The sequence below is a fragment of the Carya illinoinensis genome, chromosome 13 (assembly GCF_018687715.1).
Source record: "Carya illinoinensis cultivar Pawnee chromosome 13, C.illinoinensisPawnee_v1, whole genome shotgun sequence".
NCBI classification, from domain to species: domain Eukaryota; kingdom Viridiplantae; phylum Streptophyta; class Magnoliopsida; order Fagales; family Juglandaceae; genus Carya; species Carya illinoinensis.
In genome coordinates, this window is record NC_056764.1 from 6940588 (window position 1) to 6964364 (window position 23777).

Sequence of the window (23777 nt, forward strand, 5' to 3'; positions counted from 1 at the left end):
TGTCAACCCATAACACTAGAGGGGAAGCAAGTGGAACTTGCAAGTTTTTGAAGAGCATCCTTAACCAATAGATCTATGCAGTTGCTGCTTCCATGGATCTATACTCAACCTCAGTACTTGACTTGGATACAGCGTGCTATTTCTTAGCGGCCCAAGAGATGAGATTCGAGCCAAGAAAAATTTCATAACCTATTGTAGACCTACGGTCATCTGTGCAACCAGCCCGGTCGGAGTCACAATATCAATTTAATTGTATTTGACCCTTGGTGAAGGAGATTCCATAATCAATTGTGGCCTTCAAATAGCGCAATACCCGTTTGGCAACAATGAAGTAAATTGATGTAGGTGAGTGAAGAAATTGACAGAATTGGTTAACGCTATAAGCAATGTAAGGTCTGGTGATTGTGTAATATTGAAGAGTACCGACAATGTGGCGATATGGTGTAGGGTCTGGAAGAGGTTCCCCGTCAAATTTGGACATTTCACTGCTAGTGACGGATGGTGAACTATAGGGCTTGGCACCAACCATATTTGAACGATGAAGAAGATTTGAGATATATTTAGATTGTTGGAGGTGAAGTCCATTTTGGTTCCGAGAAGCATGAATTCCCAAAAATTAAGATAGAGGATCTGAGTCCTTCATTGCAAACTACAACTTTAACTTCTTGATGAGTTCAAAGATGGCAGTGGATTGATTGCCTGTAACTACAATGTCATCAACGTATATCAGTACCAACATGTATATATTATTTTGATGGAGCACAAATTAAGATGAGTCAACATTAGAGCTAACAAAGTCTAGCTCCAACAATGATTGAGAAAGCCTTTTAAACCAGGTCCGTGGTGCTTGCTTGAGTTCGTAAATGCCTTTATGTAAATGACAAACATGATTAGGTTTGTTGGGATCAACAAAACCCTGCAGCTGTTCCATGAAACTTCCTCCTTGAGGTGTCTGTGTAGAAATGCATTAGACACGTCTAGTTGACGAAGATGCCAATCAAATGTAACAACCAAATAGAGAACTAGCCGAATGGTACTACGCTTGATATAACAGGGATGATAACAGGGTTGAAAGTCTTAGTATAATCAATTCCATCAAGTTGATCAAACCATTTTGCCACTAATCTAGCCTTGTAGCGATCTAAAGTTCCATCAAACTTTTCTTTTAGTTTAAATACCCACTTGTTGCGGACCACATGCTGAGTAGAAGATTGTGGACATAGGGACCTGGTGCCATTAGCCATCAAAGCATCAAACTCATTACCCATTGCAACAAGCCAATTGGGATTGGTCACAACTGAGGGGAAGCAGGTTGGTTCAAGAGGTAAAGAAGTGGTATGAAGGGATTTAAGTGGATGCTTTGTGTTGTAGAAAAGTTTGTAGTTAGGAAACTATTTTGGCTTGTGAATTCCTATTTGAGAACGAGTAACCACTCGAGAAAATGGAGGCTAAGGTTGGTGCGGTGGTGGGGGTTGAGTGGGATGGTGGAAACCAAAGGAAGGGATTGAACGGGTGATGGTGTATGGGAAAGAATAGGTTTATGAAAGAAGTTATGGTCAAGCTGGGAAGAGTCAAGTAAGGATGTAGTTATTGAAGGAGATGAAGATAAATTAGACAATAAAGAGAGAAGAAAACCTATAGAAGATGCACTTGAGGAGCCAGTCTAGCAAGTGCCATGTGAAGCTAGATCTATATCCTTTGTTGGAAATATGGTTTCATAAGAAACAAAATGCCTGGAAATGTAAACTCGATTAAGATGAGGATCAAGGTAGTGTTTACCCTTCTGATTGAGTTGTATCCTAGGAATATACATCGTTTGCTACAAAATGTGAGTTTATGTGAGGTGTATGGCCTAAGAAAGAGACAGCAAACACAACCAAAAACTTGTAAGCTAGAGTAATCAGGTTGATGGTTAAACAACTTCTCAAATGGAGACAGGCTATGTAGTACAGGGGTTGGAAGTCTATTAATCAGGTATATATACTATTTTTGGGAAAGCTTCTACTCGAAAATTAGATTTTAAATGTGATTGTGCCAAGAGGGATAATATGGTTTCAGTAACACATTGATGTTTGTGTTCAGCTATACTATTTTTTGAGATGTGTATGGGCATGTAAGACAGAAATATCCTATTCGAATCCAAAAAAAACTTCTAAAAGCAGTGGAAAAAAAGTCCCCACCTCCATTGGTTTGGAATTGTTTTATTTTGTAAGAGAACATGCAAGTTCTCAACTAGACATTTGAATTTCAAAAAACAACAAAATAGTAGCCATTATCTTACACAAATTGCTTAATTGAAAGTAAATTAGCAAATCTAGATGGACAATGCAATATATTGTTTAAGTGAAGAAATGATGATTGTGCGTGCATAAGAGTAGAACCAGTGTTGACAATAGGAAGGCTAGCTCCGTTCCCAACAACCATGGTCTCAGTTCCTTAGTATGGTTGTTGAAGAGTGAGATTTGCAAGATCAGAAATAATATGACTGTTTGCTCGAGTATCTACAAACCACAGTTGATCACCTTGTAGAGGCTGAGTATAAGCTACCATTGTTGCAAGTTGGGTAGGAGGATGTCTGCCTTGATATGCTAAGTCCATCCAAAGATAGTAGTCTAAGGCTTGGTGGTTAGATCTTCCACATATTTGACAAGGAGATTTGTTGGTAGTGAAACTTGAAGAAGATGTGGGGTAGGGCTTAGATTGATTATGAGTGTTGCTGGATGGGAGGCTTATTTTTGTGTGTAAGGTTTGGAGAATTTCTTAGAACGTTGAAATGGTTAGGGCCTTGTTTCGGAGTGAACAAAGCAAATTGACTAGATTTTAGGGAGACACTTTTGTTTTGGTACTTAAGTAAGGCTTGAAAACTGAGTAACTCAGCTTAAAAATCATCAAAGGACAGAGTGCAGTCCCTGGTGGCAAAAGTAAAAGAAGTAACAAAGGGATTGTACGCTGTTGTCAAACTTCCAATCAGAAATGAAATTAAGTCTTCATCAAATACAAGTTGACAAATTGCTACAAGTTGATCAGTCCATGATTTTGCTAAATGAATGTAATCAATGCAAGATTGAGAGCTTTGCTGTAGTGATTGCAATTGTCGCTTCAAGTGGGCTATCCGAGATCTTGAAGGAGTAGCAAATCTGTTGGAGAGAACAACCCAGACCTAGCAAGAAGTATTCAGGTCATAAACAATAGACAAAATCTTTTTAGCCAATGTAGCATTAAGCTAGCTCAACAAGTCCTATTCTTTCTTGTTCCAAAGAACTTATTCTAGATTCATCATAGTCACTTTCATTGCCCATGTCATCACAAAAGAACTGAGAGGGACATGGTTCTGAGCTTTCAACAATACGCAGAAGATCATGACTACGAAGGATAGGTTTAAACTGAGATAATTTTTTATACTTTTTTAATAAATAGTATTTATTAATAACGTTTATTTTTAGAGATGATCATTACCGACATCTTTCTTACCATTGGTTTCCTTAAGTTTTTTCTTTTTATTTTTGAGGAAGACTTGCGGCATCATTTACTTTGACATTCAAGTGGGTAACCAAAAAGTATTCCAAACGTTTTAAGATTAACGTTGGCTGCCTTTATTACCTATTGCCGTTCGGTTGTTAAAAACATCCACTAATACTATTCATTATAGTCTTTTTATTCAATTGCCCAAGTGGAGTTTTTTGTAGGAAAAAAAACTACATTTAGTTTATGAATTGGGAGTACTTAGACATAGTTTTTTTTAGATTATTTCCAGATAAAAGAAATGTGTTCTTTAGGTAGAGTTTTGAGCTCAACCACTTGTAAAGAGTTAGTTTGAACTAAACGACGATCAGTTGAACTGTTGTATCTTGAAGAAGTCAAGTTAAAATAAGTTCTACTGTACCGATTAAATTGAAGCTTTGTATATCGAAGAGGGCTTGAATCTCTTCAAATAGAGCGAGATTTCTGAGCCATAGTCCAAATTGGTTTAGTTTGAATGTTAATTTCATTGTAATTTTTATTATATTATTGTGTATTTCACTAACAATTTTAAGGAGAATTCAGATGGAGTCTACAATCGAAAAATGCATGGAAAGTGTTAGGGATCTCAACAAACCCTTCAGTTTCAAGGAAGCCTATTTCAAAATATGGAAGTGTAATGCGCTCTTCTAGCTAAGCCTTTTGAACATCTCGTACGTTCTCAAGACAAAGGTAAATTTATTTTATGAAAATTATGTCTTGCCCAAAGGTCGAAATTTAAGAAATAGTCGTTTGCAGCCACAAAGATTTTTTTTTAAAAAAAAAGTAGTAGACCTCACAAAAGCCAACAGAGTAAGAATCAAGGACTCTCTTCACAAATTCAATCCTATTTTGTTTGTGGAAAAAGCGGACAATTTGCTAGAACTTGCAAGTTTTTGAAGCAAGAAAATAATCTTCAAGTTAACGTAAATGAGGAACCATTTGTAACAATTATTACAGACATTAATTTGCTTCAAGAATTTGTTGAAGGGTGATTGGCAGATTCCGATGCCAATAGGCATGTCAGTCATGATAAAAATTGGTTAAAAAATTATACTCACTTTGAAAAAGAGAAACCAATTATGCTTAGTGATTTAAGTAAAACCAAAGTTGTTGGGAGTTGTGAGGTTGAGCTGAAATTCACTTCTGGACGTATATTGACACTCAAAGATGTGCTTTATACGCCGTTTATGAGGAAGAATTTGATGTCGAGTTTTTTACTCAACAAAGTAGGCTTCAAACAAATTATTCAATCTAATCAATATGTCATAACGAAAAATGGAGTTTTTGTGAGCAATGACTATGTTTGTGATGTAATATTTAAATTGAATGTTGAGCATAAAGCATCGAATGTTTCTATTTATATGCTTTCTTTTTAAAATTTTTGGCATGCAAGTTTATGTCATATCTATAGTAGATATGTTGCTATCATGAATAGTTTATGATTAATTCCTAAACCGACAAAGGATTTTAAAAAATGTGAAGTTTGTAGTCAAGCAAAAATTTCAAAACGACCTGATAAAAGTGTTGAAAAAAATACCAAATTGTTAGATTTAATTCACACCGATTTTTGTGAATTTGAAGGAATTTTAACTCGTGGAGAAATAGATATTTTATCACTTTTATTGATGATTTTTCAAAACACACATATGTTTATTTATTAAAAAATGAATGTGATGCTTTTGAAAAGTTCAAAGAATTCCTCCATGAAGTTGAAAATCAATTTGGTAGAAAGATCAAAAGATTTAGAAGTGATCGAGGCCAAGAGTACGATTCAAATGAGTTTAATACTTTTGTTTAATCATTGGGAATTATTCATAAAACTACTGCACCATACTCACATACATCTAACGGTGTGGCTATGAGAAAAAATAGAATGTTGATTGAGTTTACAAATGTTTTGCTTATTGATTCAGGTGCTCCCTTAAATTTTTTGGGGGAAGCAGTTTTGACTATTTTTCATGTTTTTAATAGGGTGCCTTATTAAAATTCAAGAACTACACCTTTTAAATTATGGAGAGAGTATAAGCCAAATTTGAGATATTTTAAAGTTTGGGATTGTTTGGCTTTTGTAAGACTAACATATCCTAAAAGGCCCAAATTTGGTGTTAGAACTAGCACTTGTGTCTTTCTTGGATATGCAGAAAATAGCACAGCCTATAGATTTTTTTATATTGAAAATAAAATTATTTTTAAATCAGGCGATGCAATTATTCATGAAGAAAAATTTCCTTTTATATCCAAAAATAGTGGAGGTCAAGAATTTAGACAAAATATTTCTTCTGAAGTTAGTTTTTCTACTCCTAAAGAAAATGAAGAAGTTTTTAAATTAAGGAGTAAGAGAGCTAGAATTGAAAACAATCTTGGTCCTGACTATTATGTTTATAATATTGAGGAAAACCCAAATACTTTACAAGAAGTTTTAGCATCACTTGATTCAGTGTTTTGGAAAGAGGTTGTAGATAATGAGATGGATTCACTAATTTCTAATAAAACTTAAAAATTAATTGAATTGCCACCGAGTTGCAAAACCATAGGGTGTAAATGGGTCCTTAGAAAAAAACTTTACACTGGATGGAACAATTGAAAAATTCAAGTCTAGGCTTGTCGCAAAAGGTTTTAAATAAAAAGTCGATCTTGGTTTTTTGGACACTTTTTCTCTTACAAGAATAACATCCATTAGATTATTGATTGTCATTGCAGCAATCTATAATTTAAAAATTCATCAAATGGATGTTAAAATAGTTTTTTTTTAATGGGGACCTAGATGAAGAAATTTATATGAATCAACCCAAAAGTTTTGTAAAGTCTGGCCAAGAAACCAAAATGTGTAAGTTGACAATATCCTTACATGGCTTAAAACAAGCTCATAAACAGTGGCATGAGAACTTTGACTCTTGCATGATTGAGAATGACTATAAGTCAAATGAAAGTGATAAATGTATTTATCATAAATCTTAGAAAAATTCACATGTTATTATTGGCCCATATGCTGATGATTTATTGATATTTGGTTCTAATTTGCATGTCATAGATGAAACAAAAAGCATGCTTTATAATCATTTTGATATGAAATATCTTGGCCGTGAGGCTAATTTTATTTTGGGTATAAAAATCACCAAAAAATGTGATGATATTTTTCTTAATCAATCGCATTACGTAAAAAATTATTGAAGAAATATAATTATGTTGGATGCAAGCATATTGTTACTTCTTTTGTTCTAGTGTTCATTTATTTCTCGTTGAAGATGATGATGATGTGATTAATCAAAAGGAATATGCTAGCCTGATTGGGAGTTTACGTTATGCGACTGATTGTACTAGACCTGACATTGCTTATGTGGTAGTAGTACTTAGTAGATTTACTATCAAGCCTAGAAGAGAACATTGGTATGCAATAGATCAGAAAATGAAATATTTATCTGGTACAAAACATTACGTCTTGTTTCATAAAAATATCATGTTGTACTCGAAGGCTTTAGTGATGCCGATTGGAATACCTTGTTGGGTGATTCTCTTTCAGCTACTGGTTATATTTTTACCTTGGGTGGTGGTGCTGTATGTTGAAAGTCTAAAAAACAAATGATTATTGCTAACTCAACCATGGAAGCTGAACTTATAGCTTTAACTTCAACAAGGAAGCAAAATGGTTGAGAGATATATTACAAGAGATTCTGTTATGTGAAAAATCATTTCCACCCATTTTAATTCATTGTGATAGTACTGCTACTATTGGTAGAGTACAAAACCGTTATTATGACGGTAAATCCAAATCCATAAGAAGAAAATATTGTACTGTGAGATCTTATTTGACTGATAGTGTTATTAACGTGGATTATGTTAAGTTTTGTGATAATCTTGCAGATCCACTAACCAAGGCCTTGAGAAGAGAAAGGGTCTGGAATAACCCATAAATTCATGAGTCATATATGAGGATACCCAGCTTGGAGACCAAAGATCCTAAGAAATGAGTTCAATGGAAAAAATGAATCATATGATGGTCGTAAGAAATGTTGTGTTTATTTTATTTCTCATTCTTATAATGTGAGTGCATTAATCCTATAATGTTTTGAAGGATGAGTTTTGAAAAAACTTGTAATGAAATTATATAGCTCTTATGAGTAGGGTGTTAGAATTACATGAACACCATTGACCGATTTCACCTATGTGAGTGTGGGAGTGAGGCCACTCCCTATGAGATTTGAGTTTATTCTCAAATACACTCATGAAACCGGGATTAGCACAGGGCCTAATGTGCTGGCTAATAAAACTCATGTCAACACCTAGGTTAAAATACGTGTTATGATTCTTTATTTCTCTTAAACAGTCATAGTTCAAATACTTTGAGACCACTACTGACTCTAGAGTAAAGATTGACATTTCACTAAGTGAGGGTTTAATGTAGAACACACATTCATGATGCATATTAATAATTCTTTGTCTAAAAGTATCTCTCTTTATTTATATTATTTTTGAGCTTTGTTATACATGAAAAGTCCACACACTACACACCGCACATTTTTTTTTAATTTTAAAATATTTTTTTGAGTTTATTTTTTTTAAACTAATTAAATTTTTTTACTCATTATCCATATACTAAACATTTAGTTAAAAAAACTGGTGTGGTGCGAAGGCTTATGTTTAGAATTTTTTATTATTAAAAAGTAGTGGAAGAATATTAGTATTTTTTAATAAATAGTATTTATTAATAATGTTTCTTTTCAGAGATGATGATTACCAACGTCATTTTTACGGTTGGTTTCTAAAAAATCAGAGAAGAAGATAGAAAAGTGGCACAGAAATCATTTGAGAAAATGCCTAAGAGAAGGCAATGAATTGTATTCTACTCTTTTGTTTTTCCGTATAATTCATTACAGTCATAGTCCATATTTATACACATATAGCAGGACAAATTATCTGATCATAAATGATCAGACGGTACTGTACAATCATTCAGTTAGTTACAGGAGAATCTTCTAGAGTAGGACAGATGGCAGCTCTTCAATTTTGCTTGGAATTTCTTTCGGCAGCTGTGCTGAAGTTTGTTAGGCTGGCCGAGGTCTCCTCATGCTTGCGAGTGCCTTCTGTTGGAATAATGGCTGTCTGATGATCAGGTGCCTCAATAGATTCCTTCAGTTTTTTGTTTTTTGTTTTTTTTTTCTATTTTTGAGGCATCATTTACTTTGACATTCAAGTGGGTAAAACCCAAAATGTATTCCAAACGTTTTAAGATTAACGTTGGCTGCCTTTATTACCTATTGCCGTTGGTAGTTAAAAACATCCACAAATACTTTTCATTATCTTGAACTGCAGATAATGTCATCTATTAGTGTTTTAAATATTTCACATGTTGTTGGAGAGTTGTGTTAGATGAAGGTCCTGGATTGTCGGGATATTGTGTAACAGCCATAACGGCTGTCGTTTTATTGACGCAATTTGGGGTTAGGAGGTTTCAAAATCTCTCTGTCTAAAACCACCCGGCCATTTCAGGATAATTATACGAACATCATCAATATTTCCGTTTCCTTTATGATCATCTCGTTTTTATGGCTAGCGGTTCCTGAGTACCGTACCGTTTGATAACACCAAACAGCTTCTGAATTTGGTTTCATATATAACTGCAGGTACTTACCCCTAAATAGGCAATAGCTAGAATCTGGTTTATTCTTAGTCGTTTGTGCGTTAAAAAACAGACTTTCTGGGAAAAAAATTAGAAAGAAAGAAAGAATAAAGAAAAGAATCGGCCGGCCTGAATTTCCTTGTCAATCCACCTTTTACATTTATTTCTTTCTCGGTGTAAAGAAAGTAAAGACTAGGACGGGCAAACTTGACCAGCATGATGCCGTCGCTAGATTTTGCAACTTCAATTCCAAATTCAAGCATGATCACCATAATCGAATGCGTTGAGCTTCCCTATAGGGTCCATTCACCAGGCCTGTGGAACTGGCTTCATTCTGGGAATACGTTTTCATTACCACAACTTGAGCTGCAGATGATGATTATTTTTGCAATCACGCATGCCTCCGATTGCATTCTTAAGCCATATGGAGTCCCGCAATTTACCTCCCAACTTATTGTATGTACTGCTGATATCTTGATCCACTTCAATATATATCTTACTTGAACATATTTATAATGTATTCTTTTCTATATCCATATACACTCACAGTACTAATTTAAATAATATTTAAGTGTGTGCGCGTGTGTATGAGACTACGTTTGTACGAGACTAATGAATTGAAGATTCTTCGTGTGAATCAGGCGGGCATAATCCTCGGTCCATCATTACTTGGGCGCTTTGAACCAATCAAGATCTTGTTTGACGTTAGAAGTCAAGAAATAATTGGTATGCTGGCTGTCTTTGGTCACTTACTGTTTTTGTTTTTGAGCGGAGTGAAAATGGATCTGAAAGTGTTCAAAAGGATGGGAAGAAATGCCATATATACTGGTATTGCCTGCATATTGTTCCCTTTGATAATTGGCTTGTCAGTTGGAGTGTCCCTTAAAAGATCTTGGCGCCTCACCAAAGAAGAAGCATATAGTCTTCCATTTCTGACAGTACTTCATAGTTTGACTCCATTTCCGGTGGTTGTTTACCTTCTTGAGTACCTCAAGATCTTGAACTCTGAACTTGGTCAATTAGGCCTATCTGCAGCATTGGTTTCCGAAGCGATTGGCTTGATTCTTCTTGTTCTTGCCACATTGATTAAGGTTGCCATGGAGAAGAATAATTTTCAAGCTATTTTTTGTGGAGGATCAACCATTATCTTTATCTTAACCCTTGCATTTGTTTTTCGACCCACAATGGTTTGGATAGTCAAGCAAACACCCAAAGGAAGGCCTGTGAAAACCGTATACATTCACATCATCATGCTGCTGATGCTTGTGTCTGGCTTGGTTTCTCGTTCGTTTAAATTTACTTGTATCGCTGGACCTTTTTTTCTCGGTTTGGCGATACCAGATGGACCGCCTTTAGGATCTGCCATTGTCAACAAGTTCAACTGCTTCACCGAGCATGTGTTTCTTCCACTCTTTGTAACTACATGTGCTATGAAGGTAGATCTGCGTTTAATCAGCCTCGATGCCAACTTGCTGACCTTCGATATAATCCTCGTTATCGCGACTTTTGCTACTAAAATGGTGGCCTGTTTGATTCCTCTCTTGTACTCCAAAATGCCCATAAAGGATGCTCTAGCACTTGCTCTCATTTTGAGTTTCAAAGGTGAAGTTCAGCTCAGCCTTTATTTTTACTTCGGAGATGAACAGGTGACTACATCTTTATTTTTTCCTTTGCTTTTATACTAGTAAAATGGATTCTTTTTCTAACCAAACAACAATAAACAAAACTAGGTCCACCTTATACCGGGCAAGGAGCGTTCTTTAGCGGTAGTTGCGATCCTAATTAATGCAACTATTGCACCAATCTTAGTGAAGTACCTGTACGATCCTTCATGGAAATATGCAGGTTACAAGAAAAGGGATATCATTCATAACAGACACAATGCAGAGCTTCGCATCTTGGTGTGCATTCACAAACCCGACAACATTCCTACGGTTATCAAACTACTGGAAACTTCAGGCCCGACAAGACAAAGACCCCTTACTGTTTATGTTCTTCACCTAATCAAACTGATTGGTCGAGCCTCCCCCGTTTTTATCTCACACCAAATGCAGAAAAAGACTCTCTCCAAAACTTCCTATTCAGAGAACGTGATTACCGCATTTAATCGCTTCAAACAAGACAATCCGGATGGCATATCACTGTTGCATGTTTTCACTGCCATCTCTCCAACGAAGTACATGCAGGAAGACGTATGCACTCTTGCACTGGACAAGCTCGCGTCCCTCATAGTACTCCCATTCCACCGGAAATGGTCCCTTGATGGGTTTGTTGAATCGGAGGACTGTGCTATAAGGACTCTGAACTGCGGTGTCCTTGAACTAGCACCTTGCTCCGTGGGGATCCTTGTTGATCGTGGCCGTTCAACTATTCCAGCAGAGTCATCTTATTCTGTTGCAATGATCTTCTTAGGAGGGAGTGACGATCAAGAGGCATTAACATTTGCGAAACGCATGGCCAATGATATGATGAACATCAATTTGACTGTGATTCACTTTGTTGCATCTGAGAGTGAAGAGATTAGAGGTTGGGACGATTTGGTGGACCATGAGGTGCTCAAGGATGTTAGACTTAACAATTTGAGTGGTGGATATGTGACGTATATAGAGGAGATGGTGGAAGATGGACCTCAGACGGCATTGATAATTCATTCTATGATAGAAGAGTACGACCTTATTATAGTTGGGAGGCGGCACAATGTAGTGTCCCCTCAAACATCAGGGCTTGCAGAATGGAGTGAATTCCCAGAGCTGGGTATCATCGGAGATCTTCTTGCCACCTCAGATAACAACACCAGGACATCCGTTTTGGTGGTACGTCAGCAGCAGAAACAGCAAAAATGACGACGGGCAATAATATCCTAGTCATGGTTAGAAAAGTGATCTTCTCTTTTATAATAGATTCATTTTTTGTTTTCAAAAAATCTGCACGTAGCTCTCAAACTTATAGTTAGCATTACTCATTTTGGTTGAAATTAAATGAAAGAAGCCACACGGGACCGTATAGTGATCTATTTTTATCGATTCCAAATATATATGGAGGCATCAAACATTATATTTTGTGAATTATTCTAGTTCTTTGATTCAAAATAAATTTCATTTTAAATTAAGAAATGTACGTCCTGTATTAGACCACTACGCAATTGCACCATCTTTGTTGTCCAAAAGCTTCTCTTCTCCAATTGTCGATCTCATCTACAGGCATACAATGGCCGGCATGCAGCTGGTCCTTCCATGAGCAATGGGCCGGATATGCACTTAGAGATTAAAAGTCATATATATATATATATATATATATATATATATATATATATATATTTATACACATCCAAAAGTAAGCTAGTTTTAAATGGATTGACCTCCCTCGTGTTCGTGTATGGTTTGTAATATTAATGGTTTTATTATATGTTAAAATTTGAAAAATATTGTAGTTATTAATAAATATAAATCTTAATTTTTTTGTTAAATTATGTTAATAGGATCAAATGAGTTATGTGATTTAGTACAACTCATTTATATGAAACAAATAACTTTAAATGAGTTGTGTCGTGTTAATATATTTCTAATTAATTATTAAACAGATCAAAATGGATGACAAGACATGACCCGTTATCTAAATAAATTGGATTAGTATTTGGAAGTTTGACACGTCTAACTTAACGAGTTAAAATCGAATTGATTTATATAATCGAATGTTCATGACTTAATACAGCACGAACATGTACCGAAAACACAATTTGTCATCCCTAATCTTGAGATGACATATCAATTCTGAGTATTAGGGTGCAGCTCAACATATTAATAAATAATATATATATAGTTTCAAGGTATTCTCAATTTAGACTTGGTTTGAATGGTGAGAGGAGTTGAGTTGAGATGAGATAAAAGTTAAAATTTGAATAAAATATTATTAGAATATTATTTTTTATTTTGATATTTGAAAAAGTTGAAATGTTCATTTTATTTTATTTAAAAATTTAAAAAAAATTATAATAATTAGATGAAATGAAATGAGATAAGTTAAAATAATTTCACTATACAAACAAGGGCATGACCAAGGGGTAACCCATAAACGCCGCACGTACAAGAACCAAGTTATCAAGGTGAAAGAGCTGGCAATCATAAACCTTAATTAATAATTTAATTAGAATATAAAAATATCTATTAATTAATGGTTTTTTATTTATTAATTTTATAAAAGCCTAACCCATCTTCCCTATACTCGATTCGGTTTGTTTGTAGCCATAAAACTAACTAATGTTCTAAATTCTAAACTCGAAATCGGACCGAGTTTAATATGATTCATTGGTTTTTCAATTTTAATTTTTACAGCCATACTCTTTAAAAGTTTATAATGTGGAAGAAGCGAAAGATTTGCAAATAAGTATACTTCACAACTTTAAGAGTAATTGTATACTCCCCAAGGGGGTTGGGGCAGTGAAATACGAGGTTTGCTAACCCTTCCTAGTTTACTTTCATGAAATTTATTTGTTCTTAAAAAAGTCGTGTTACTATACCCTCTAATGGTTATTGTCGGGTGTGCTACATAAGTCAAAATTATTATTTTTTTTTTTGTTTTCATATTTTTAAACATATTTAAATATTTTTAAAAAATATAAAAAATACATTAATATATTAAAAATTATTTTTTAATTATTAAGTAAAAATCAACAATTTTTTTTACTAAGCGATATACATGAACAGTATATTTGAATGGACGAACTAACCTTATTCTTTTAAAAATATTTCTTAATTCTCGTAAATAAATAAAAGAAAAGTTCTCGTGCGCTGCAAAATGTCAGTAAAGGAGAAAGAGAGGACAGGATAGTTTAGTAAATAAAAATAAAGTACGAGGGCAAATCAGATTTGAAATACCGAGGCTTCGAGAGAAATGAGAGAGTGAGGCCTGAGGGAGAAGAATGTGTGTGGGCTCTACGAAACAGCGCTGAAGGCACCTCGAATTTCTCTTTTCCACTCGCTCTTCACACACGTGAATTGTCCTTGCCTTTTCTAACTCGATCAATGGTGTGAGAGCAGTGTACATTCTCAATGATCTTTTATCCTATCTTTTAAAATGTATTATTAAAATTTATTTTTATTATTTTACATATTAATTTTTATAATAGATCTTATATTAACTTATCTATTTTTTTATATTATTTAAATATTATAATTTTTTTTATTCATTTCAAATATTTTTTTAATTATCAATAATATTCTCATATATGTTAATATTTACAATATCCTCCCATATATAATCTCATATCATTATGTTTTATTTTAAATCAAATTAAAATTAATTTTGATTCAAAATATAATTAAAAAAATAGAAAAAAATTACCCAGTTTACTCAAGACAAAAACCATAATTTTGTTGCAAATTTATAGTTGGGAATTCTTTGTAAAGTGAAATTATATTAACTTTTTATTTTTGTAATTAAAGTCTAGGGATCCACAGGGAAGCACACAAGCCAAGCAACACCTTAGAATGTTACCCATCTGATCTGATTATAATCGGCCAATATGTGTATATATATATATATATATATATGGATTGAATTCTCTCTGTATAAAATTTTTGGAACTCTTGGTTCAATATGAATGTGACCAAAAGGTCATGAACGAAAATGGCTTATAAAGGATCAACAGCCGTACTCATACGACCAAAGTAGAATTTACTATTAAATGTATCTAGGGGAGTTCACCGACCCGTTCCGTTCCGGAAACACCAAATTCCGACCCGTTCCGGAAACACTTCATACCGATTGGGCAATTACCCGTTAACCGATTACCCGAATACTTCTTCCTTTTCTTCTTGGAAGCATCGTCATCGGTGGTGGACACACATCCATTTTCAAGCTACACCTTCGGGACGAAAGAGCAGAAGATGGAGGACACTTCCATTGCCAATCGCCTTGCTCGTATGAAAGTCAAGTAATTCATTCCATCTCTCTCTCTCTCTCTCTCTCTCTCTCTCAATTTGTTTAACCCTAGAAAAATCTAAGCTCCTCTGTTTGGTTGGCAAGAATTTTCATAAAATAAAGAAAAAAAGAAACTAGAGAGATTTTCTTGACTCTTTCAGCATTTGCTTTCAGTTTTGGTTTCTTGAGGTAAAAAGAAAAAAAAAATATTTAAGGAGGCCTTTAGCTGCGTTGGGATTGGTTCAGTGAAGGAGCTAGAATAGGAAACCTTACTTTTTTATTATCTTCCTCGAATGTTCTCTGGGATTGGTTCAGTGAAGTAGCATCATCGCTTCATTTATCATCCAAGAGCTCTCCTTCAAGGCTCCGATGGAATTTTTCATGGGTTTTGGGTTTGCGCGTGACACTCGGCTGGAATGTAGATGTTGCCAAATATGATGAAAGCAGAGGAAAGGAGAGCAGATCGACTACCTAGAAGAAAAACCCAGAAATATAAAAGAGAAAGAAACAGAGAAGATGCTTAAATCGGGTAACGGGTAATACCCGTTACCCGATTTAACAGTAAACGGTCCGGTTTTTCGGATCGGCCAATTTCGAAAAACGGGTCGGCCCTAAATATATCATCATCATTATTATTATTCATTAAAGTAATGGGGTTTGGTCTAAGTTCTAAGGTGGCTTTCCTTGAATATGTACTAATTATTAGGAAAAATTATGTATGCAGTCCGCACTTTGGGACTCCCCCTGCACAGCTAGAAATGAATCGTTTCATTAATATTCAAAATTCCATAGTTCCATTAAGTGGAGTAAAACACATGAAAGAATCGGGTCCAAAATCATATTTTCACTACTACCTTCTTTTTCTCCTTCACCACCTCCTGTCTTCCCAAAATAATTGAAACCGTCGTCACCTTTAGATCGGAACATCGTCGCCTTCAGATCAAGATCATTGTCGCCTTCATCGGCGTGAGACCGTTGTCCCCTTCCTCAGCTCTACGGGGCGGTCCCTTCGATCAGCAAGGTAATCTTCTTTCCAGATGAAAGGTTTCAGCTTTCCGTGTGAATGCAAAAACAAAAACAAAAAAACTAAAACTAAAAAGAAATCGACAAAATTAGCAGAATATCAACAAAATGCCCATATAAATTTACGAATACAAAAAAATATATATGGCCATGGAAAACCTATACAAACCTACCAACAGAATATCAACTTGCCAAAAAACAAAAAAAGGCAAGTTTTGCCACGAATTATGAACAAAACCAATAGAATATCGAAGGCAACAAAAAAGAATATCTACAAAACCAACAGAAACTTGAAATCCAAAAAGACTAACAGAACATCAAAGGCAACAGAATTGACTTCGTGTAAATCTTCCCATGCCGATATAAATAAATCTTTCCAATAAATCCTCACAATGCCGATATAAATCTAAAAGAATAATTAAAAAAAAAAGGTTCGTTTAAAGTTCGAGGCTGTACATGGTCGGCGGCCAGTGGAGGAAAAGATGACGTTAACTATGCTGGATGGAGCTCGAAAAGTGACCAAAGATGTTGAAGTTTACGTTGGCCCGTGTTCTGGTCTGGAAGAGAGATCATTTTGGTCTAGTATGGTCTGTTGGGAGGGAAGATGAAGTGAAGGGTATTTATGACCTTTGAACAAAATTTTAGGAAAATGGTGTAAAGACCCTCCTCATGCGCACATTGGGGGCCTGTACGTAGCACATCCCAATTATTATATAATTAGCTCAAGCCAGCTAGTCCCCCCAGTAATGCTAAATGAATGCAATTGGGAAAATAATAACGTATAAAAAGTAAAATAGAATTTAGCTGGATGATCTGCTGATTGCTTAGGTTTAAAATATATAATTGATTAGGCACGAGGTGGAATTTAAAGACAACGTGGGTTTTTCATTAGTAGTCATGATGAGTCAGCTAACGCGGTATCATGGCCTGCCGCGTGTTCTTATTTATATAATTTTAGGAGACATTTGCGTGTTAATTTCCCGGCCTAAACAAGACAAATTAATTAAACACTTTGATCTAATTAAGGGCATGTACTATAATATTTCCCGTTTGATGCAGTTGGCACCTATTGAGAAAAATATCAAATGCCACAAAGTGATTGAGAAAATGACTCAATGAATAAACCTCTTTCTGAGAATGTATTTTAATATTATAGTTTCCTCGATATATGCTAGAACAATACAATCACGTATTTATAGAACAAATTCCTATAAGCTATTACAATGTGATTGGTCCATCTGTACATTCTGTTCTGAGAAATATTCCTTCTAGATGCTACTAGGTGCTGCTGCAGAGCTCATGCAAGTGTGTGCACAGGAGATGATTTCTCCACAGTCAAGACATTGTTGGTCTTGATGTGAGTCATCATATTTGATTGCCTTATCATCCCCACTCGATTCAAGCAGCACTTGAGTGAGAGAGAGGCTTGATCGAAGTTATGAAAACCGAGCTGAAGACAAAGACTTGGTAAAAATGACAGCAAGTTGATCTTTCCTGGAAATAAAAGACACGTGAAGTGTTTTAGCAGCCACACTATCTCTAACAAAGTGATAATCAAGCTCCACATGATGTTTAGTGCAAGCATGTAAAACTGGGTTTAGTGAAAGATATGTGGCACCCAAATTATCACACCACAATGTGGATGCCTCTTCCATAAAAATACCAAGTTCTTGTAAAAGGGACTGTAACCACAAAATTTCACAAGTACTATTTGCCACAACCTTATACTCGGTTTCAGTGGAAAATCGAGCTATAGTGGGTTGTTTCTTAGAGCCCCAAGAGACAACATGAGAACCAAGATAAATGCAATACCCTCCAGTAGATTTACAGTCATCAGAGTACCCAGCCCAATCAGCATCAGAGAAGGTAGACAACTTAATAGAGAAATTTAATCCAAAATGAAGGCCAAGATTTTTTGTGAGGTTAAGATAACGAAGTATGTGTTTTACAGCTTACCAGTTAGGCAAACGTGGGTAATGCATGAATTGACATACTTTATTGACTGCAAATGAGATGTCAGGGCGTGTAAAAGCCAAATACTGTAAACTACTACAATGCTTTGATACAGATGAGGATCCTCAAATGAGGGTCCCTCAAGAGCAGTTAATTTGATAGAAGCCGAGAGTGGTGTTGAAACAGGTTTAGATTGAAGCATGTTTGTGTGAATGGTCAGCAAGTCAAAAATATATTTAGAATGTGAAAAAGATAAAGACCAGAGGAATTGCGGAATACTTCTATGTCTAAAAAATAATGCAAGGGTACGAGATCCTTGACAAGGAAATATGAACGAAAAGCAAGAATAAACTGAGATATCAGCACAGAATTATAACCAGTAACAACAATGTCATCTACATAGATTAATACATAAATGAACTCAGAATTATTTCTAAGAATAAACAAAGAGCTATCAGATTTAGAACCAATAAAGTCAAGAGTGAGCAATCAATCTGTAAGCTTGGAGAACCAAGCCTGCTTCAAGCCATAGATCGATTTCCTTAACCTACAAACATGGTTAGGAAGTTTGGGATTGACAAACCTTGGAGGTTGCTGCATGTACACATCGTCCTCAAGGTCTTCGTAAAGAAACGCGTTCTGAATATCTTACTGGTGTAGGGGACATTTGTGGATAGCGGCAAGGGAGAGGATGAGGCGAATGGTCGGTGACCAGTTGTATAACTGGACTGAAACTTTCTGTATAATCAAGATCAGGCTGTTGATGGAAGCCCTTGGTCACAAGGTGAGCCTTACAATGCTCAAGGGAACCATTTGCCCGACGCTTTGATTTAAGGATCCATTTGGAGCCGAATAAGTTATAGGAGGAAGAAAAGGGAACTAAATCCCACGTTTTGTTTTATAAAAGGGCATCAAACTCAGTGCAAGGGGGTTCTTCAAGCACATGGAGAGAAGCTAAGTCAAGGGAGATGGAGAGTTTGGATGGCCATGGAATTGTGCTGTCTATTCGAACACAGGGATAGTGTGTATGGGCTTTGGCTATGATGATCATCATGGGATGATGGGGAAGAGGGATAGATTTGGTGGGTGGTGCAGTGAGTGAAGGAGATGATGGAGAGGCCTCTATGGGAAAAGACGACGGTGGGAAACTAGGGTTAGCAAAATGAGAAGATTCAAGAGTAGGGAAATTAGGGTTCACAAAATTCGGGCTTAAGTGAGTAGGTGGGCTAGGCGGAGAAGTAGGGAGTGAAACAAATGTAGGTGGGGACTAAACCGAATTCGAAGTGGGTTAGACATGGATAAATGGGTTAAATGGAAGTGCAGCAGGAAAAATGGGCAAAATTGTTAAAGGATTGCGGAACTGATGGAGAGGCAGATTGGACCTGGGTGAGAAACGAATAAGTGGACTCATTAAAATGGACATCAAGGGAGATATATGTTCAGCCCGTAGGCAAGTGAAGGTAGCAATAGCTTTTATGATCGAGACTATATCCCATAAAAACACAAAGTTGTGAACAAAAATCTAATTTGTGATGATTAAAAGGTCTAAGATTTGGCCAACAAGCCACACCAAAAACACGTTAAAATTTATAATCAAGAATTTTATTAAAAAGAAGCTCAAAAGGAGATTTATCCAAATGATTTTGGTGGGCATTCGATTTATTAAAAAGACTAACGTTTGGAAAGCTTCAAACCAATATTTATGAGGTACTAAAGCATGGGCAAGGAGAGACAAACCAATCTCTACAATGTAGCGATGACGACACTCAACAGTTCCATTTTGAGCATGAGAATACGGACACGTAATGCGATGAGTAATACCACAAGATTGAAAAATGTGATTAAGGGGTCAAAATTCACCACCCCAATCCATTTGAACCAAAATAACATTAGTAGAAAAGGTATTAGTCACATAACATAGAAGGACTATAAAACAGTAGAGACATTTGACTTAGTTTGAAGAGGAAAGATCCACATATATTTCAAAAATTCATCAACTACTGAAAGATAAAAAGGACATCCATTGAAGGAGAGCACAGGTGCAGGTCCACAAACATTTAAAAAGAGAAGTTTAAAAGGCCTAAAGGATTGAGAAGGGGATGGGGGATGAGGTAATGCATGAGTTTTGGCTTGAGAACAAGCCAAATAAATATGAGATGTAGATTTTTTTTTTATTACAAAAAGTTGAAATCTACAAAGAGTAAGTGAAGTAGTCCGGGGTATTGGATGGCTGAGACAAGCATGCTAGTGTTGAGTGGAGGTACGTTCACCAAGGAAGGCTTGAGGGGAAGATGGTTCAGGTGAAGGTGAGGGAGGTAGCGGTAGAACATAAAGATCATCCTTAACAGGACCTTGTAGTAACACCTTCTTGGTTTATAGGTCCTTTACAAGAAAACAAGAAGAGTAGAACTCAAAGAAAACAGGATTATCAACACAAAACTAATGAACAGAAAGTAAATTCTTAGTAATTAAAGAAACATGCAAAAGTTGATTAAGAATATAAGTGCCAGAAGTAGTGGTAATATAAGTGGAACCAATATATGTTTTGAATGGGAAGAGCTGTGTCATCACCAATGCTAACTTGCTCGGGACCCTGATACGACATAGAGTCTAAGTTGAGGTTTGCAAAATCCACAGTGAAGTGGTTGATAGTAGCAATGTTTGGAAACCAACAATTGGATGGGGGCCCATTAGAAGGAAGAGAAGTGAAGTTTGTGGTGAGAGAAGGGGGAGGTGAGGCCTAATAGGCCTGATTCAGTCAGTGATAACAAGTAAGGGCCATGTGACCCGTTTTTTGACAAATTTGGCAAACAGGCCTTGAATCGAGCCTAAGGAAATAGGATGAGGGAGATTGGGCCGAAGAAGACCCACGGCCTAGCCCTCTACCACCACACCCACCACGAGAGAGGTTTTTTCGACCTCGTTGATACTATCCAGAAGCCATTGGAGCTTGAGAGACAGCATTTACAGAGATGGTGGTGGATGATAAAAGAGATTGATTTTTGTGGGCTAAACAAGACTTGTAGTTTAGAAGATAACTAAAGATTTGATGAGGAGAAAAAGGCTATGGACGAGTAGTGATGGAAGTGATGATGGATTCATAGTGAGAACCCAACCTAGCAAGGAGATACACAGTAAACTAGGTGGAGGACAATGAATGGCCAGCAGCACTTAGGGACACAAAGAGTGATTTTGCCTTGTGATAGTACTTAGTAATGGATTTGAAACCCTTTTTCAAGGTAGCAAGTTGGAAATGAAATTGAATGACATGGGTAGATGATTAAGTGGCATAAAGGCTATGTAGAGTCGACCAGACCTCAAGCGAAGTACTACAGTCAAGTACCTACACAAGTACTGTATCCAAGAGAGAGGAATTAAGGGCATAGATGATTAATTGATCTTGAAGCACCCATCGAGTATAATTGGGGTTCATTGAGCCATTAATCATCTTAAGTGAGGGAGGTGAGGATCCATCAACATGAGAGTAGAGTTAATGACCCTTCAGAAAGGGAACAATCTAGACTTTCCTAAGAAGATAGTTAACAATGGAAATCTTGATGTTAATTGAGCGATTGGCAACAATGACAATGGTGGAGTTAAGGGGAAGGGCGTGAGAAACGAACGAGTTGTTGTCTAAGATGGGGTTGTTGGACTCCATGGAAGAACAGACTCAAAAGAAAAATGAAAAACAAGGAAGGAGGCGATCGCCTTATCGAGCTCTGGACACTATATTGAGAAAATATCAGAGGCCACAAAGTGTTTGAGAAAATCACTCAATGAATAAACCTCTCTCTGAGAATGTATTTTAATATTATGGTTTCCTCAATACATGCCAGAACAATACAATCAGGTACTTATAGAACAAATTCCTATAAGCTATTACAAAGTGATTGGTCCATCTGTACATTTTGTTATGAGAAATATTCCTTCTAGATGCTACTAGGTGCTGCTGCAGAGCTCATGCGAGTGTGTGCACTAAAGGTGATTTCTCTACAGTCAGGTTGTTAGTCTTACTGTGAGTCATCACCTTTGATTGCCTTATCAGCACCCTGGACTTATATGCAGGTCTACCTCATCACATATCCTCTAGCATTAATATAATATATATATAGCCAACATAATTATATATATTAATTTATAGACAAATTTCTTACCATACATGCACAAAATCAAGACTTGCACAATTTTTGTAATTAGCTTATTTTAAGGACTCAATCAAATTAGTCCACTTTCCTTACGTATATTTTTCCCTACATAGCTCAATATTATACATCTATTTCTTTGTGAATCTCAATATGAAATAGCTAACAATATTTCAGTCCAATATTTCTCTTCTCCTCTCTCTTAACAATCCGCATTAAGAAACTAAACTTAGAGTTTAATAATTTGTTCGAACTCTAAAGACTAGATTTTGAGAAAGATAAGTATATATACATGATTGTAAATTAACATTACAATATTTATTAAATATTTATAAGGCATAGTACTGAATATCGTCAACAAATTAATATGAAACCATTTTATCTTCATCAAAAGCATATGTTAATATCGATATAAAAAGATATGATCATCAATTGACTAGCTTGTAATTAAGCCAAAATGTTCTCTCTTTATAGTACAAATTATGGGAAAGTGGAATCGTAGATGACGCCCCCCAACTCCACATACGAACATGTGGAAATCGAAGTGTCGGGATGATGACAACCTAGCTTACACACCCCAATGACAAGTGCTAAGTGTGTGCACATGTAATACGTGTAAGACAAAATAAGCAGCGGAATAAGTAAAGTCAGTTAACTAAGTATTAGAATTGTTAAATACAAAATTCCAAAATAAAATGCCTTTAAAAGTTATATAGTTATCCAATGAAAAAATAAATAAACCAAAATACAAGAGCCAAAAGCGGGACATAAATTCCATCCCATAAGAAAGTGATCCTCGATCACTCCTTCGGCAGAGCCACATCCTCATTTGCATCAAAATTTACTGCACCAAGAAAAGGTACCACAGGTAAGTAATACACCAAATAGTCCAATAGATAAAAATACATTCATACAACAACAAATATGTGTACATATGATGAAATATACATGATACCCGAAAACATCATTTTTCCCAAAAATGGTTATTTTACAACATACGCCAAAATCCCATTTGGCCCAAAAACAAATCCATTAAAAATATCATCCGTCATTTTCTCAGAAAATAGCCTAAATATCCAACTAATACTTTAGGTGGGAATAGCAGGCGGGACTCTATCACCATCTCTACTTATCACCCCCTTTACCGCATGCACTGTAGGCAGGAATCACAGGTGAAACTCTACAACCATCCCTAACGCGTGTACCATAGACTGGAATCACAGGCGGGACTCTACTATCGTCCCTGCTTACCACTATCTTTACAATTCCTTTTACCTCTCTTTCAATCTTTCAAAGCACTGTAGGCGGAAATCACATGTGAGACTCTACCACTGTCTCTGCTTACCACCATCCCTACAGTAACTCTCTTTCTCAAACCGTTCCATTAGTTCATTTCAAACATACCCAAAATCATTTATCACATGAAAATTCAGTTTTCAAATATACACATGAACATGCATGCAATTATGCGAAAACCCAGTTTTCGTTTACAAACATGAACATGCATGCACTATGTAATGTATGACACTAAACAAATATCCAACCAACAAATTTCAACATCAACCAATCGTACAAATAACTTCGATCTCTAATCCAACCGACCTCCGACTCGGTTCGGCACA

General features: G+C 35.8%; 1 protein-coding gene across 1 annotated transcript; it reads left to right on the forward strand.

Moving 5' to 3' along the window:
- The first annotated feature begins 9337 nt into the window (after positions 1-9337).
- LOC122290888 (cation/H(+) antiporter 4-like) lies at positions 9338-11995 on the forward strand. The gene is made up of 3 exons (XM_043098571.1): positions 9338-9574; positions 9760-10764; positions 10849-11995. The coding sequence occupies exons 1-3, from the start codon at positions 9338-9340 to the stop codon at positions 11959-11961; spliced, it is 2355 nt and encodes a 784-aa protein (XP_042954505.1). The 3' UTR covers positions 11962-11995.
- Positions 11996-23777: the final 11782 nt, after the last annotated feature.